General features: G+C 33.6%; 1 protein-coding gene and 1 long non-coding RNA gene across 5 annotated transcripts; one reads left to right on the forward strand and one right to left on the reverse strand.

Moving 5' to 3' along the window:
* Positions 1-1,238: 1,238 nt before the first annotated feature.
* On the reverse strand, positions 1,239-3,179 carry LOC145046191 (palmitoyl-monogalactosyldiacylglycerol delta-7 desaturase, chloroplastic-like). The gene is made up of 5 exons (XM_078994491.1): positions 2,688-3,179; positions 2,188-2,328; positions 1,976-2,116; positions 1,671-1,777; positions 1,239-1,582 (listed from the first exon to the last, which is right to left on the reverse strand). The coding sequence occupies exons 1-5, from the start codon at positions 3,177-3,179 to the stop codon at positions 1,378-1,380; spliced, it is 1,086 nt and encodes a 361-aa protein (XP_078850617.1). The 3' UTR covers positions 1,239-1,377.
* Positions 3,180-3,375: 196 nt separating this feature from the next.
* On the forward strand, positions 3,376-18,118 carry LOC145046192 (uncharacterized). 4 transcript variants are annotated; one of them, XR_013681981.1, is made up of 6 exons: positions 3,376-3,581; positions 15,758-15,786; positions 15,867-16,220; positions 16,657-16,769; positions 17,065-17,288; positions 17,442-18,118. It is a non-coding gene; the product is annotated as an uncharacterized LOC145046192 (long non-coding RNA). The 4 variants fall into 4 exon arrangements; XR_013681978.1 differs by having other exon boundaries at positions 15,758-16,220; XR_013681979.1 differs by lacking the exon at positions 16,657-16,769 and having other exon boundaries at positions 15,758-16,220.
* Positions 18,119-19,387: the final 1,269 nt, after the last annotated feature.

Below are 19,387 nucleotides of genomic sequence, written 5' to 3' on the forward strand. Positions count from 1 at the left end.
AATAACATATAATCAAATTTTCAGCAATAAAAAGAAGAAGAAGAAGAGGTTGGAAGAGGTTGGAAGAGGCAGTACAAGCGCTGCGCCAAACAGAGTACACGCAGAGGTTTTTTACTCAGAAGACTTCTAAAAAACAAACAGCTACGAGATGAAAAGTGTTACGCGTGTGCTGCGTCGCGCAGCAGTAAGAGGTTTGAAGAGGTTTTTTCCAAAAAATAAACAGCACCGAAATGTGAGGGCCAATTCAGACGAATATAACATTTTGTAAAAACCTTGTGGAGTGAGGGACTAATATTTCAAAACCACGATAAAAATAATAATAATACTAACAATAATAAGTTATACATGTGCATGCTAAAATAAAATGCCCTTATAATCATGTGATCTGTAATTACTCATGCTTTAAACTCTTAGGTGCTGTTTGTTTTTTCGAAACGAAAATTCATGAAGTCTGCAGACCACCTCTGCAATCCTCTGTAGTAGAAGAGGTGGAACAAACGGCTGCAGCCTATAATAAGAAGTATGTTTGTTTTTTAACATCTGCAGACTGATGCAGTAAACTAAAATTTAAATAAACTAATTTTATAAACTGAAATAATTCTCAACATTGAAATTTAATAATTCTAATCTTAAAACATTGAAATAATAATAACAATAACATGTAAAAAACAAAAATATAAAACTTTTTTTAAAAAAAAAAACATAAAAAATGTAAAAGAAGCTAATAGTTTTATTCTAGAAAAAAAAAAACTAATTTAAAAAAAGCATTAAAAAAGGAAATAATAAAAAATTTAAGAAAGTATTGCAAACGTTATCTACAAAGTTCGTAAAAAATTGCACACGTTAAAAAAATGTAACTGGAATTGAAAATATTATTAATAAAACGGTAAAAAAATTTAAAAAAAAACAAATTAAAAAATCATGGAAATTATAAAAATAAATTGTATCACATCCGTAAATAAAAATTTAAGAAAATCAAAGTTTAAAAAAAAGAAATTAAAAAAAAGTTATACAAAAATTCTTAAAAAAAACACTTAGAAAAAATGAAAGTTGAAGAGGTTAGAAGAGGCAAGTCAAGTGTTGCGCCACGCAGCACACGCGCAGAGGTTTTGTAGTCTGAAGTCTTCCAAAAAACAAACTGCTGCGAGAGGGAAAGTGTTGCGCCGCACAGCAATAAGTGGTTTGAAGAGGTTTTTATAGAAAAGCAAACAGCACCTTAATATCTATATCAACATAAGTAAAAGGATAATTGGCAAGGTTCCTCACATACAATAAACACGAAAAAACAATAGGTTATAAACTAGCTAGTCACTTAACATGAAAAATGTCTTTTGAAACTTGATGCTCAATATCCAAAATAAAATAGAGTTACGAAGATCAAGTTTTGGGAGGGAATGCCATTCTTTGAATATGAGTTTGTGTTGGTAGCTTAACATCAACAGCCACCCGAATAATCTCAAGAAACCGAATCATATACCATGTCATATCGATCTGCCACCATTCTAATCCATGTTTTGCTGAGTATTCAAATGCATGGTGATTGTTGTGCCATCCTTCTCCAAATGCTAGTATTCCCACCCACCTTTCCATGTTCACGTTGCCATTATTTTTCATGTCATGTATATCTAAACAAAATGAAACTGATACCATTTTAATAGGTCATCACTCACCAATTGTTTCGCGAAAGGTCTCCAGTGTTCCATGCTTGTTGTCCCCATACATGACAAGCCGAGTTCACTAGCCATGTAATGTGGTACACCCAAACTATCCTCACACCCTGTATTCAAATCAATATATTGGTGATCTTAAAATGTTTCGCTTTCATGAAATACGATATAACATCATGATACATAACACACTTACATTATGCATGGTTATAAGTTCATCACAAACTTATGAAGTCATTCTACTACTTTGGGAAATTTAGATGGCTAAAAGCCTTAAAGTAAAAGCATACATGTGTGATGTGTCATACCATTCCCCATACAATAAAAGGAAATCCCCCGAGTGCATATAGAACAAGGGCGAGTGCTACTGGATGTACGACATAAGTTCTTCTAAGAAACCTATAAAATGGTTGTTTCTCTAAATCTCCAACATTGTTTGGCTCTCCACACTGAAACATGAAACATTGAAAGTAATCAAATGGTGAACCGTTGGAAATTAATTAACATGAGAAATCCGTACCCTTTTTGTAACGTTGTCGGTATCAAACAACCAACTCATATGACTGAACCAAAATCCTTCAATCGGGCTATGTGGATCTTTCTCCGAATCACAATATTGATGATGATACCTATGTGTGCTCACCCAATCTATTGGGTTTCCCTGATGAATTCATATTTTAGGTCAACAATGGGGAGTTTGATAAGAACAATTTGGAGTAAACAAAAATATATGTAGTTTATTTATATTTATAATTTGATTACTGTAATTTAAATCATGACATCTATAAGACTATAACCATCATCCTTTTCGAAATTGATTATTTTATGTGAAGCTCGATATAAATATCAGTTCAATCTTGATAACATTTCTATTATAAAGGTATTTTCAAAATCATTGGTTTAATAAATATGTCAAATAAGTTAATTTATAAACAAAAGAGTTGGCTATTGAATTTTTTTTTGGATTTTATATACTATGTCCAAAATAAAAATTAATGAACAAGAATGTTTAATTTTCACCTGAAGAGCATGGACCCCGCAATAAGCGAACGTGTATTCAAGCCATTTCGGGAGCTTGAAGCTTCTGTGAGAGAGATTTCTGTGGAAGGAGAGAGTAATACCCAAAAGCCCAGTCACCACGTACAACGCCACCGCTACCGATAAAGCTCCCCAACTGAATGTAAAGGGAGCGAAACCACATAGCAAATGCATCGCCACCACCACTCCCGCCGTCGTCAAGTCCATGGCATTCCATTTCCTACCCCTATACACCTCTTTCGGCCGCTTCACCACCACGTCCGACAACAAAATTCTTGCCTGCCCACCGCCTTCCACCGCCGCGTTGACAATTCGCAACGCATGTCTTTTGAGGTGGTGGTGGGCAGTTTTTATACTCGTTTTTGTCTGTATAACCCGCCGCTGTTCGGTGTAGAGGTGAGATGGTACGGATTTTGACCGGTGGATTAGTTTTGGAAAGAATTTGGCGGCAGGAGGTGGCGCTATCAGCGCCATTGGTGGTTCTGATTTATCCACCTTGATTTGTTTGATGGGTATATAAAGATGTGCTTCTATCTCTATTTTTGAATTTTATTTTTACGAAAACGACGACGGAATTCTGCAAATCTTACCCAGATCATCAAATACGTAGTCGATAAAGAACCCCACGTGGCAATGCCGATAAGGCTGTGAAGGTTTATTTGTATAGGAAATTTCATCCACAGATTTGTCAAAAGATCTTAACTTGTTGATATTCTTCAAGATTTCAATTCTGTGGATTGGTACTTTTATCCTGTGTTCACGCGCACCAGCTGTTTGTGAAAATGCGTACAAGAAGTGCTTCATTATGCCGCTCGTTGGCTCAGGTTGTATGGTCTCGTCGTGCTAATTCCAAACCTTCCATTACATTCACTCATGGTAAACAGCTCTGCTATTTGAGTTTGATTGCAACTTTTGGAAATAGTATTGTATTGTATGTGGGATTATCGATCTTTAACGTCGGTGATGGGAACTTTTATTTATAAATCTAGTGGTTAAAATCAAGACTTTCTGTTCTTCCCTTCATATATATAAAGCGATATATTCGTTCTACTTTAGAGCATAGAAAACACGCATAGTGAACTCGTAGTTCGGGACTTCTTGTCCATGGTTCATACGGCTCTTTCTGTTACTATCACTAAAATATAATGAGCAAAAATCTAGCGTAAAGAGTGGGTATAAACATGCATTTGTATACCCGTTTTATATTTATCCAAATAGGATGTGTCGTGGTTGAGTTGTACTAAAATGATTATATGATGGTTAAGTGTTGTTGGTACGTCATGTTACGACAAAAGTATACAATCAACAAATCTAATTGAAATAAAACAAACGAAATTTAAATATATATAAAATACAAGAATCAATATACAGAAAACATACTTGTATTATGATTACACATAAAATATAATTAGGAAATTGTACAGATTGAGGCCTGTTATGCAGTGTCTTAAGACAGAAATTTCCCTGGTAGGGATTTGTCAAGAGGATACAACAATCAATCCAAGAAGTGATCTTGAATCTGACGAAATTTCTATGTTTCTTTCATCTTCAGGAAGAATGAATTTGAAAGAGAATTTTGTGGTGTAAAATTGATTTATATAACCCCTCACAGATGAATGAAAACAGGTTTTTATAGGTATTATTTATGACAGTTGGAAACTGTCAAAACCGAAAATAACTGTCAAAACCTATCATTCAGTAATTACGAATTTAATAAAAATAAAAAATAAAAATTAATCAAGAAGACCCCCAAGGCCCAAGGCCCATCTTTTGACCATTAACTATTCTCTTGATATTAGCATGTTTTGAGTCCAATTAGGCTAATCCAACACCACAACCCAAGCACAATATGCTTGACCCATTTAATTAAATGAGTGGGACACGACATAAAAGGTGGGAGAAGGTTTTCTCTTCCACCGGTATGCGATAAGTCCCACATTGTAAAGCAAAGTTCCAACAATACCCCACATTTTCTATTAACTCCAAGAATACCCCACATTAGAATAGAAAATAAGTAAACTTTGATATTCAAATAAGGGAAGTTAGATATAACATGCATCTGAATAGGTGTTGTAAAACTTGAACCTTTCATAGTGACTGCTACTTGGATCTACTTTGTGGGTAGTGAACTAGAGTCTTGAACTAACCATTTTTTATAGTAGAATAAAATAAGAAGTATCGCACATATCATATCTAAGCATAGATCATTTCTCACCGTTGTGTTCATTTCGGTCGTGAACGATCCTTTCTTCATGAGACTTTTAGAGAGCTTAGTCATATCAGCTCCCAAAGATGTGACCTCACATCCATCTCACATAGGTAATGCTAATTTGGAACAATTCATACTTATTCCACTGTAAAAGTTATTGGTATTATTAAGAATAAAGAATTCATCCCTATATCATCAACAGAAAAACACAAAATAAATATCATAGGAGTGAGCATACCTTTGTGTTAGTGCTTCTTTGAGTCTTCCCCAATTAGTTGTCATATTGAACCTAGACCATGGGATCTCCAATGTTGCTAGGTTAGGTTTCCGCCAGGTGGTGACTTATTGTGTTGGCTTTAAGCCCATTCCCCTCGATGTGAAGAGAACTTGCTCTCTACTAAGGTCTTTTTGTCAAGGGATCAGCTATATTTTCCTTTGACTTTATGTAACTCATGGAAATGATTCCATTCTTCAGCAAGTCTCTTATTGTAATATGTATGCGCCTAATGTGTCTTGACTTGCCATTGTATATATGACTTTGTGCTCTAGTAAGAGCAGACATACTATCACAATGTATGCCAATGACAGTAACAGGTTGAGGCCATAGAGGAATACCTTTTAGGAAGCTTTTAAGCCATTCAGCTTCTTCAGCAGCTTTGTCTAAAGCAACAAACTCTGCTTCCATTGTAAAACAAGTATTCACAGTTTGCTTAGATGATTTCCAAGAGATAGCAGCTCCACCAAGAGTGAACACATATCTACTTGTGGATTTTGCCTCTGAGGTATTGGAAATCCAATTTGCATCACAATACCCTTCAAGAACAGGAGGATATCTCGTGTAATGCAATCCATAATTCATTGTATGCTTTAAATATCTAAGCACTCTCACTAATGCATACCAATGATCTTTCCCAGGATTGTGGGAGTAGTGGCTCAATCTACTTACACTATATGCTAAGTCTGGTCTTGTACAATTCATAATATACATTAAGCTACCAAGAACTTGAGTATATTCTAACTGGGCTACACTATCACCTTTATTCTTCTTTAGATGACTAAAAGCATCAAATGGGGTGACAACCGGCTTGTCATCATAGTGTCCAAACTTCTTGAGTACACTTTCAATATAATGGGACTGAATAAGAGTATGACCATCTGGTCTTCTTTGAACTCTTACACCAAGGATCACATCTACTACTCCTAAGTCTTTCATGGAGAAGGAAGAGTGTAGCATTTTCTTGGTTTGATTGATCACATCCAAATTAGTACTCATTATAAGCATATCATCCACATACAAGCATACGATGACACAAGCATTCTTGTATTGTTTGACATAAACACATTTATCACATTCATTTATTCTAAATCCATTAGAGAGTAATGTGTTGTCAAACATTTCATGTCATTGCTTTGGAGCCTGTTTTAGTCCATAAAGTGATCTAACTAACTTACAGACTTTGTTTTCTTGACCTTTAACCACAAACCCTTCAGGTTGATACATACATACATACATACATACATACATACATATATATATATATCTTCATCTAGTTCACCATACAAGAAGGCAATTTTCACATCCATTTGGTGTATTTCCAAATTGTGAATGGCTGCAATTACTACTAATGTATGAATTGATGTAATTCTTGTAACAGGTGAATAGGTGTCAAAGAAGTCTTGACCCTCTTTTTGACGGTACCCTTTAGCTACTAAACGAGCTTTGTACTTCTCAATGGTACCATCAGGTCTAAACTTTTTCTTGAATATCCATTTGTGCCCAATTGGTTTTTGCCCAGGTGGCAAAACTACCAATTTCCAAGTGTTATTTTGCACAATGGAGTCAATCTCACTTTTGATTGCCTCTTTCCAATAAGGAGCTTCAGAGGAGTCCATAGCTTCCTTATATGTTTGGGGTTCATTATTCACTACAAAGGTCATGTAATCAGGTCCAAAATCTTTGGCAATTTTGCCCCGTTTGCTTCTTCTGGGTTCTAAGTTCTCTTCTTGAACCTTAGAAGAACACTCTTCATTTGATTGTAAACCTTTGTCTAGAAAGGTATCATTTAGTCCATCATCTAGTCGATCATCTAGAGGTCTTTTCCTAGAGCAGGTAACCTCTTTCCCTTTATCCTTAAAAGGAAAAATATTTTCAAAGAATTCAGCCTCTGTTGATTCCATGATGGTTTGGTTGTGGATATCATCAACGTATGATTTAAACACAATAAACCTATAGGCTGCACTATTCATGGCAAGGCCAAGATAGATGCAATCTATGGTTTTTTGTCCAAGTTTAGTCCTCTCAAGAAGAGGTACTTGTACCTTAGCAAAGCAACCCCACACTTTCATCCTTTTATAAGAGGGTAACCTCCCTTTCCACTAATGATAGGGTGATTTATCACTCTTTTTATGAGGAATTCTATTAAGTCTTGATTTTGTTGCAAGACATGCTTCTCCCTACAGATTATGTGGTGCTCCATAAGTAATTAACATTGAATTAATCATGTTTTTTAATGTTCTATTCTTCCTTTCTGCCACTCCATTTTGTTGAGGAGTATATGGAGCAATTGTTTGATGTATAATACCATTTAAAGAACAAAATTCAGCAAAGTTTTTGGATTCATATTCTCCTCCTCGATCACACCTTAGAATTTTGATCTTTTTGTCAAGTTGATTTTCAACTCCAGCCTTGTAATTCTTATAAGAATTCAAGGCTTCATCCTTGGTATTTAACAAATAAATATAACAATACTTGCTGCAATCATCAATAAAAGAAATATAATAATTTTTTCCTCCTCTTGTAGGTGTTGCTCTAAAATCACATAAATCATAGTGGATTAAGCCAAGTATTTCATTAGATTTTTCAACTGATTTATGAGGATGTTGTGAAAATTTTGATTCCACACAAACCTCACATTTTATGTTTTTATCTAATGAACATTTTGGTAACATGCCGAGTTTTTCCATTCTTTGAATAGAGCGAAAATTGACATGTCCCAATCAAGAATGCCACAAAAATAAAGGATCATGCATATACATAGAAGAGGGGATAGTAGTGCCTATTATTGCATTAGCATTAACATTGGTTACATCCTTGTTTGGTGTTTCAACACCATAGTACAAAGGTAATACACTAACTTTGAAGAAACCCTCACTAAGGTATCCCTTTCCAACATACACCCCAACCTTGGTGAGAACAAACTTATCAGACTCAAATACAAGTTTGAAACCTTTGTTACTAAGAATAGGATTAGAAATCAGATTCTTAGTAATTTCAGGAACATGCAAGACATCACTTAAAACAAGTTCTTTTTCAGAAGTCAGTTGTGGCTTCACTTTTCCCTTTCCTTCAACTTTTGCAGTAGAGCCATTCCCCATAAACATTGGTTCAGAATCCGAGACTTTCTGGTATGTAGAAAATATAGTTCGGGAGTTGCAAATGTGCCTTGTGACTCTAGTATCAATCCACCAATCCACACAATTGCTAACCATCTTGGTTTGAATCACAACAACAAACTGATTTGGTGATTCAACCATGTTGGTTTGACCAGAATTTCCACCACCAAAATTACCACCATTGTTTCCATTGTTTCCTCCTTGGCCCCTCCTGAATCTGCAATCTTTGGCCTTGTGTCCAATTTTGCCACAAACATATCATGGACTAGAATTCTTCTTGTTAAGGCCATTATTTTTGCCATCTTTGGAAGAGTTTTTGGAGCCTTTTTTCCCTTTCTTGTTGTTGTGCTTTGTCCTTGAAGTACTTGCTTCTCCAACAAGTTTTGCACTTGGTTCCAAGGAATTTGCATCTGCCTTCTCATTCAATCTGTTATCTTCTTCCACACAAATTCTCAACACAAGTTGCTCAAAACTCATGTTATCAGTTAAGTGCTTAAGATATAATTTGAAATTCTTCCAAGAAGGAGGAAGTTTTTCAATGATTGAACCAACAAGAAAGTTAGAGTTTATACCCATATCTTCAACTTCAAGATCAGGTGAAATGGCTTGAATTTCCTCCCCTTGTTTGAGGACAGATTTGGTATCCACCATCTTGAAATTCATGAACTTTCCAATCACGAATTTCTTGGAACATGCCACTTCTGTTTTGTATTTCTTTTCCAATGATTCCCATATCTCTCTTACAGTAGTCATGGTAGAGTAGATATCATAGAGAGAATCATCCAGGGAATTCAGAATATAATTCCTACAATTATATTCATTTGTGTTCCAAGTTTCCACTGTCCTTTGATGTTCTGCCATTTGGGCTTCACTGGGTGGTGTTGTTCCTTCTGCAGTGGTTATACCAGTAGGATGAGAGGGAGAATCATCAGTGAGAACATTGGAAACATGAAGAGTTGTTAGATAAAACAACATCTTCTGTTGCCATCTCCGAAAATTTGAGCCTTTGAATTTCTCAGGGTTTTCCACATGTGTTTTGATGATGGATTGTTGATCCATTCTTCCACTTTTTGCTTTCTATCTTAGATTGTTATGACAGAAGTATACAATCAACAAATCTAATTGAAATAAAACAAACGAAATTTAAATATATATAAAATACAAGAATCAATATACAAAAAGGATACTTGTATTATGATTACATAGGAAATATAATCAAGAAATTGTACAGATTGAGGCTTGTTATGCAGTGTCCTAAGACAGAAATTTCCCTGGTAGGGATCTGTCAAGAGGATACAACAATCAATCCAAGAAGTGATCTTGAATCTGACGAAATTTCTATGTTTCCTTCATCTTCAGGAAGAATGAATTTGAAAGAGAATTTTGTGATGTAAAATTGATTTCTGTAACCCCTCACAGATGAATGAAAACAAGTATTTATAGGTATTAGTTATGACAGTTGAAAACTGTCAAAACCGAAAATAACTGTCAAAACTTGTCATTCATCAATTACGAATTTAATAAAAATAAAGAATAAAAATTAATCAAGAAGACCCTCGAGGCCCAAGGTCCATCTTTTGACCAGTAAATATTCTCTTGATATTAGCCTATTTTGAGTCCAATTAGGCTAATCCAACACCATAACCTAAGCCCGATATGCTTAACCCATTAGTTGACCCATTTAATTAAATGAGTGGGACAAGACATATAAGGTGGGAGAAGGTTTTCTCTTCCACCAATGTGGGATAAGTCCCACATTGTAAAGCAAAGTTTCAACACGTCAACCTTCACTAGAAGTTGAACTTGGCCTCTACTGAATGATCATATAACCTAAGATGGATAGACAAAGAGGGTTAGAAGCATTACTTGGAAAGCTTCAGGTTATACTCTCTCATGCCTAAGTTATAACAAAAGGGATTGTGTATTAAGGAGAGATGAGTGAGAGATGTGTATATGAAGTATTATATATTGTCTCATTGTGGGTGTTGTTGTTGATGACTTATACAAGGAGTGTTTGTAAAGTGTAATGTAGCGGTACCTTGGATAGTTTTTTTTGTTTTTTTGTTTTTTTTGTTTTTATTTTTTTTATGTTATTTTTTTTAATATCCAAGATAGTGTTGCAAAACTCGGCCTAGGTGGTCGAGTAATCGGACTCAGACATGTCCTGAAGCGTTTAGTTAGGAATCGATCAAAAATATTCAGAACTCGATCCAAATTGGTCAACCTCGGTGCTACTTGGTCAAGCTCAGCTCCAATTTGGTAAAACTCGGAGAAAATCAGTCCAACTCGGCCAACTCGGAAATACTCAGTCAAACCCGCTCATAAATTGACTTTTTTAGAACATAAAAATCTATAATTGTTATTTATATTCATCTATTTTGTTATAAATTTTAATAAACATGTGATATTTGTTATGTATTTTTTCCTAAAATTAATTTCATGTAATTATCCAATCTGAATACTCCCAACCTAGACCGAATACTCTGTTGTTATTTAAATGTTATCAACATATTTTGTTATAATTATTATTAATAATGAGATAGGCCGAGATCCATTTACCAACTGAGCTAGAAGGTGCGAGATGAACACTAGGAATGATAAATGTGAACTCAAGAATACAGGGGTCTAGGGACAGTGTCCCTTGGTGCAGGGTTCCAAAGGGTTGCGCTCCTTGTGGGGTCTAGGGGCAGCGCCCCTAGCGGGGTCCAAGGGGAGAGCCCCTAGCGGTGGTTCCAAATTTGGATGCAATCACCAATAACCAGATTTAGGGGGTGTTTGGATAGGAAAAAAAGAGGTGCTTATTGTTTATTCCCACAATAAGCTAATTTGAGTGTTTGGATAAAATCCAGCTTATTAAGCTAAATAAGCTAATTTTAATAAGCATCCCTCCCCATGTTTATTGCTTATTCCCACCGCAAATAAGCTGTAAGCAATAAGCTAAAAAGTTAATCCAAACACCCCCTTAGATTTTCCCTCTGGTATAAGAACATTCTCCATGTTCCAGAAAACGGGTTACAAAGTAAATACCCTCAAAATTTGATTATTAAGATTTGGTCTATCTCTCAAGAACACATAACAAGGTAGTATGTGTTTCACAATCTAAATTAGGCATATAATGCAGATTGGTTCATTCTTGGATTATCTCACTTCTGAATTTGTATACCCCAAGCAAAATGGACGACGTATAGATTTCAGAAAGTGTTTGAAAACACGATCCTTGAATATATCCAAGTTTGTATTTATTATTATTCTGATCCCTTAATATCTAGCATACTCACTTGTCAGCCGCCCCTAGGAACTCTTAATGAGTTTTGCAACAGTGTCTAAGATACCAAACATTGTGGGTTTATTATTTAATAAAGATAATTTTTGTCCTTGTTTTTGGATTTTAGGGATTACTTTATATTCATTGTATCGTTGGAACTGTTTATGTGAATCGAGTGAGATATCGTTCGAACAGTCGAGTCAAATTCAACGATCTATATCCAGGGTCCACCAACAAGCCTCCTCGTGAGAAGATACATGTCAAAATACTTTGTTATGCAAACTTTGATAGTTTTGACTTCATCATCCAAATTTTGAATGCTATGTACCACTTTTCTTAATTGGCAATGCACACACTCGTGTGACATCATTTCGTTTATTTTTTAAATGGTTGTCTAATCAGATTTATTAATGAGAGACGTGCCATGGTTATCCCACCCATTTTTCTTTCCCATAAAATACATGGTTCTTTGTTAAGGTTTCTTTTTGTCTTCCATTCATAATTGGAGACTCTCTCTTCTTCATTTTTGTTCTATAATAGCTATCAATCGATTTGGGGTAAGTTACTTCAACCATTATTCATGTTCCTTTACAACGAGTTATTCAATATTACGAATTGATCCTAGAAGCGGTGAAAATGTTTCGAGCAAGCACTTAAGTATTAATGAATTCCTCTTGGTAAGAAAGGGATTGAAGTAAATATCTTGGAAACGGGTCTTCATATTCCTCCTACTTCATTCTTTAATTGGGTAGTGGAGCATTATCGTATCCACATGATATAACTTAAGCCAAGTGTGGTTGTGAAGTTAATAGGTTTTGAACTTCTTTATTGTGTTATCGGGATTATGGCCAAGTTAGGATCGTTTTGTTGGTATTATCACATAACTAAAAATGGTGACCGATACACTTTTCACACTTATACCTATGGTTCTAGCGTTGACATTCTGCATAACTCTATACAGAATTGGAAGAGTCGGTTCTTATGGGTAAACTTCAATATGTTGGATTTTTTATGTCCTTCACAATCATGATCTTCTTCCTTGCGACAAGCCTTATTTCAGTGTCATGCTTTTGCTGGCACATATTCGTAACATCTGTATTATGATTATGTCTTTCCAAAAGCGGTGTTGGCTCTTGCATCAATGAGTTCTTAGTGACGTCGTCAATCGAGGAATGCAAAACTTTTTGTTTAAATGATAGGTACTGATTTTGGAACGTTCTTCATTAAATGTACGTTTACCTGTTTGGGTGATTTCCTCTTTTTTTCCTTATTATTGGCTTTAAATTTTGTATACTTCCTCTTATTGATGTTGAGCCTCTTTACACGAGGTTCATGTAACTCTACAAATGGAGTGGAATGCACTAACTGTGGAGTTGTTAGACCATGATCAACTTGTCAATACGTAAAATCATTATTCACAAAAATCGGAGATCATTTTCTAAACTTGTACAAAATTAAATATGAATATTAGCTCACCAAAAAGCTCATCGATACAAGAGCCATGGTCATTTAACTATGGGACTACGAATGATCTGAAAAACAGAAGAAAGAACACAATAAACTAACATTGGTTTATATAAGAGTAGTGAAAACCAACACCACATTTCTCACTTATAGCATCAATGAGAAGTGCATACATATGATTTCTTAATCACCAGAACCATCAAAACTTCAATACCTACCATGATAGATTGTTGTATCAGTGATATTGACCGATCTCTTCTTTTTGTCAAAACCAACTTCCAATTCCTATTTTAGTAAAAAAAAAACAATAGAGGATAGGACATATAAGGTCTAAAAAGTTCACTGATAACTTTTAACAAACACATGTTGAGAAAAAAATTCTAACATTTAATCAAACTTACCATCCCATTCGAAATTGTTCCTTCTGTGCTTCAAATCAGGATGTTTCAAACTTAAACAGAAGCACTGATCAAAGTTGATGATGCAACTGACAAACTATAAATCAAAAACCAAAGAGCCTAAAATGAACAAAGGTTGTAAATGAAAGAAGAGTTGGATCGATTCTTACCTTGCCTTAGCATCGATTGGAAGACATATGCCTTTCTTTTCTCATTCATTTTTCAAAATGGTGATCCCGTTAAGCATGACTGAAGAAAACAGATGATTAAAGAAATATAGTGAAGTAATGAATGAGTTAAAGTAAGGTGGAATCAATATTAACCCTATAAATGAAGTCTATAAATACGTAGATAGAATTTAGGGTACTAGAAGGACAGGGATGAAACAATTGAAAAAAACTGAAGAATTTTGAGAATACAAGATGCATGGAGTACCGACTATGATGTGAAACCGGAGAAAAAACATTGCCGATTAAAGAAACAACAATCGAAAACAAAGATGGACCAGAGAGACAAACATGGGAGGATACAAGATTTCACTCACTTGTATCCCTCTAATATCGACATAGTGAAAAATATAAAACCTTATTTTTGTGGCATAATCACGTGTAACAATGAAGAAGACGGTCGTCGAAACGTGTTGACATCTGATTGAAAGAAGTAGGCGCTGATACAAGTCAGGGACCAAAATTGTTAACTTGTAGAAAGTGTTGTGGCCAATGTATGAATCACACAAAAGTACTTTTTCATAAGGTCACCCACTTTTAATATTATATATAAATGAAAAAAATGGCTTAAGATTTGGGATGTTACAGTTTACGACTTTATTATGGTTTTGTTGTTATTGGTTGTAACACCCCGATGATTTTTTTAAACAAATCTAAACTGTTTTGCTTTTTGAGGGACCACTTTATGATAAAAATGATTGTATATCATTATTAAAAGCATAAAATTTTATTGTTTAAAAAGGTCGAAAAATGATTGTATATCATTATTAAAAGCATAAAATTTTATTGTTTAAAAAGGTCGAGTGTTACAGATGACTCCTCTATGAACTCACCAAAATTGGGATGGATGAATTTGTCAAGTTCATCATTGCATATATATATATATATATATATATATATATATATATATATATATATATATATATATATATATATATATATACATACATTAATAAGCATTTAGCCTAAAATGTTGAATTTTAAGAGGTACAAGTCTTATTGCATTATTTACAATGGGTTTATGCATTATAAAATAGACAAATCTTATCCGGTCGAACGCACATTCTGAAAAGTTCTCTGGCTCTGATCTTGAAATTGAACTGGTCAATAGTCAAAGATGAGCTGGTATTCCTCAAGTTATGTCAATTGACTCGGTCAAGTGGAAACACTCTATATCATACACTCTAAGTTCTGGCCCATCTTCTTCTGTATCATACGCTCTTAGTTTCCTTTGCTGAAATCATTTCCCTTTTCTCTCTGTTCTTCCTTTCTCAGTCAAGAAACCCTAACATGACTTACCGCCGCCGTTTACCCCTCCCATAACTGAACCAATAACCTACAAATGGATTTGCTGTCATTATCAGTTCCCGTTTTGCATTCTCTGTGACTATCCGTCTTCTCAATTGTTGACGAACACAACTCCCATTCGATATTTTTTATTTATGTAGTTTTTGAGTGTTTAATTTGTTTCTTCAAGGTTATCCTAATATTGATTTCAAGTTCAATTTTCTCTTACCGAGACGTGAGACATGAAAGATGAATCATTAGTGTTTCCATTCATACGATAGCCTCCTTGTAACTGTCATCTCTGCCACTGCCAAGTTGTTGATGTCTCCATCGCTGTTGGTGGTTCATCGAATCACCCATCCCCAAATCCAATTTATGATCTCACTTCCTCCCATGTATGTCTCATGGTGGTCAAGAAAATCCCCATCAATTAACGAATCACTTTATGTGTGTTTTAATTTGTTTCATTTATTTCATTACTAGACATAAGCTTCAAAGAACAAGGCTTTGGCGGATGACGAATCTCTCAAATCCCCTCATTTGAATTTTGAAATCACTCTCTAAACCCTACTGCCTCCTTCGACCACTATCCTGGTCTTGTCTCTTCTCTTTCTCTTTTGTTTTTTATATTTATATTTATATTTCTTTTCTTTCATATATGTTTCAATCATAATCACACTGTGTCATTAAATTATATTTTATTGGATTTTGGTTTGGTTTTTTTACTATGATTCATATGACGTCTCAATCCATTTCCTATGTATCTTCCCTATGGAAGGGCTCTAATTTGTTCTTATTTTTTTTATTAGGGCTTGATGAACACGAGTAAATTTTCCAGGTTTAATTTTTTTTTTATTTTACTTTTCATATGCACTCTAAGATGTAGAGTCTACAAACAGTTGTTATTTAAATGCCCAGGTTTGAAATGTACGATGTGTGAGGGTTGATTCTACCATGAAAGGTAAGAAGGATGTGGTATTCGTAGTTGCATCATTAATGAAAAAGCTAAAGATTTCATTATTCACGGGGCTCTCTTCATCATCATTCAAAGAAAGTGCTAATCTAGGAGAAGATTTAAGCATTCACAAACCAATAGAAAGTTGGGACAAAATAAAGAAGAAAAGAAAAGTAAAACATTTGGTGGAATTATATAGGGAGAAAAAATCCAAAGAATAGCAGGGTGGATGATATCAAGACAATGAAGAACCAAACTTTGTAGAGATGCTAAATTTTGATCAGCAGTTGCATTGAAGTTAATAGAGTCCACATTAGGTCACCACTTCATTATCTTTTTAAATTTTTGTGTTTTATTTAATCTTATATTCATATTGTTAATAGTTTAGACTTTGTTAATTATAACTGTTATGTTAATCAAATCATAGCTCTTTCTATTGAATACTGATGAAGCTAAATTTGGATTATAAAGCATAAGAAATAGTGTTTTGTCTTTCAAAAATTGAAAGTAATGTCTTTGTACCCATTTGTCATATACATCATGCGATTGTTGGAAAAAGTTGTAGATGGGATTCTTCTTTACTCTTTTGGTGCGAAAGAGTAAAGATTTCACATTTTACTTTTTAGTTCCTTGATTGTCTTTAAACTTCGTTTTGGAACAAAAGGCTTTTTAGCATGGGTTATTTTTAGTATAATAAAGTAGTATTTTCAAAGAATTTGAATAGTGATCATTTTATTTTTGTTTTGATAGCAGCCATTGTTCTGACATGAACTTTCCTAGCCTTATGTTGTTGAGGACTGTTCTTGGGGATTATAGAAATAGCAATCTACTTGTAGCTGATATACTTAAAAAACCTTGGACTACTGGTGAGGTGGAAAACTTTAAGCTAATGTTACTTTTAATTATGAACACTTCTTATTTGTTTTGGTTCTTTACACTTTGCTTCTTCTGTTCATGGATTACTCTTTAATTCAGAGTTTTATAGTACTACTTATAACTTGGTTAGGATTTAACTGTGGCATTATAATTTTCAGTGGTTTTTGAGTTGTTAAAGATTCAAATTGTTTCATTTTAGGTTGTGTTTGTGGGTGAGATTCATTTTTTTTCTTAATCATTTTATGGCTTTAGATGTTTACTTGATTTTTTTTTTTTGAGATGTAGTGTTGGACTTCATATCAGATATCATGAAATCGAAATGGTGGAATTGGAAACCCATGATCTCTTGCACAAGCAATAGCATAACATGAATCAGTTGGAGTTTAGGTGATCACTCCAATACAAGTTGTGTGGTTTCATATGAAGTAATTAATTGACTGTTTTTTTAACCATTTGTCACAGGTTTTTGTATACACATGGAGTCTAGCTGCCTATCTTTTTGCATTCAGGTGTGTGCATTCCTTTCTAAAAATAACATTACTTACCAACTTTCTTTTGGGTTTTTAACAAGAAAAGGATGACATTGTATTTAATATGATTTTCACACTTTTTAGCCCTGAATTCCACAGCTTGAATATTGACAATCGGTTTTTCATCTCTAGAGCATTTAGGCAACAACATGAAGCGAAGAAGAAATTTCCAACATGAAGGGGAAGTCAGAACTCATAAGCAAGGGCAAAATCGTCAACAAGGGCTTTCTAAAAGTCCCCATAGCAAACTCCAACAATATCTTCAATACTCACTACCTCCCAACATCAAGGGTAAAACCGTCCAAAACTAAAAAAAAACACTAAAAAAATCATTATTTTTAATGCAAGATTGTAGTTCTAGAAAAAAAAATGTAAACTAACAAAAACAACACTAAGCAAAACATGTTGAAAATGGAATATGACACTTTCAAAAAATTGGATTTTTAGCAATTTTCCAAAAATTAAGATTACCAATACAATTTTAAAAAGTCTCCCCAAAAAAAACTTTTTGATTTTATTAAAATTAGATTTTCTACATACTTTCCCCAAAAAAGGAAAATTAGCAAGAAAATCGATTTTGGTGGTCATCAATCTCCAGATGTTGCTTTGGATGCCTATAAGTATGTTGCTATAAGTGGTGTTACAATCTTACATGGTTGCCATTATTGGCTTTGGTGATGTTTTTTTTGCTTAGTTTGTACATTTGTTTTGTTTCTTAGTTTGTTTGTGTTATTTTTTTTGTACATTTTACATACTATGTAATTAAACGAGTAGTAGTGTTTATATTATAACTTTTAATTAAAATTGTATTATGGATAGTTTTTTATACATTATTAATTGTATTATGGAGAGTGTTTATGTGTAAATTTTAATAAGTTTTTAGAACGTTAATGTTATGTGTATGTATTTGGTGATATCATAGCAAACTAATGCCAAAAGAACATATTAATATTTGTATTAAAATTTTAAAGATTTTGAAGATTATGAATAATATTTTAATTTCTATTTGAAATTATTCAGATTTTTTTTTTTGAAAGGAAAACAACTTTAAAACCTCTTCCGCTATCAACAAAATTCAAAAATTATGATTACTTTCACTATCTTTTAAAAATTATTGTAAATATGCTATATATAATCAATAATAATTAGTTATCTTTTTATATTTTTCAAATATAGCTCCATTAAGTTTTGTATCATCATATTTTAAAAAACATATAAATAATAGACATAAACATTCAATACTATTCCATTTAATTTGGCAAATAAAATATAAATAATCAGGTAACTCTTCATATTTATTTGAATATATAATCATTTATTTGTTACAAGATTAAGTGAAACTGATTAAAAAACATTAAAATCAATATCATCGTCAACCAAATGTTTGTTAAATTAATCTTTGTAATTATTAAAGAAAATATAGATTATATCCTTGCACTTGAAAGCTATATCTCAAACCCCGTAAGTTTTAAACTCTAACCCATAAAACTTATTTCCTAAACCATAAACCATTATGCATAAACACTAAACATAAACATTAAACCCTAATCCTCAAAACAAAGCATTTTATTGAAATATATTTACTTGGTGTTGGCACGTTACATGTGTAAATTATTCATGCAATAATATAATGATGAGCATACATAAGGTCGTAACAAATCGAACAAACATGAACGATGGTTGTTCATGTTCGTTTGTTTATTAAATAAACGAACTTTCCAACCAACAGTTCATGAACAATTCGTTGAATCTTCGATTCGTTTACAGTCCAAATCGTCTCTACAACTAATTTCCGAAAAAAATTATTCACACCCGTCGTTTGGGGCGAGTAAACGGCTAGTGTGTGTGTGTGTGTGTGTATATATATATATATGTGTGTGTGTGTGTGTGTGTTTGGGACTATGAGAAAAAGCATGGATCAATAAAAGACATCTGCATGCCTATACAATTTCCTTTCGATATGAATTCTAGGTAGATCATGGAAACATAATTCATGTGGATGGTTTTTGAGGAGTTAGTGTTGAGACTTAAAAGGAGTACCTTTTGAGATTTTCATAATATGTAGATGTCTTAATATT

Source organism: Lactuca saligna, chromosome 5 (genome assembly GCF_052625555.1).
Source record: "Lactuca saligna cultivar CGN05327 chromosome 5, ASM5262555v1, whole genome shotgun sequence".
NCBI classification, from domain to species: domain Eukaryota; kingdom Viridiplantae; phylum Streptophyta; class Magnoliopsida; order Asterales; family Asteraceae; genus Lactuca; species Lactuca saligna.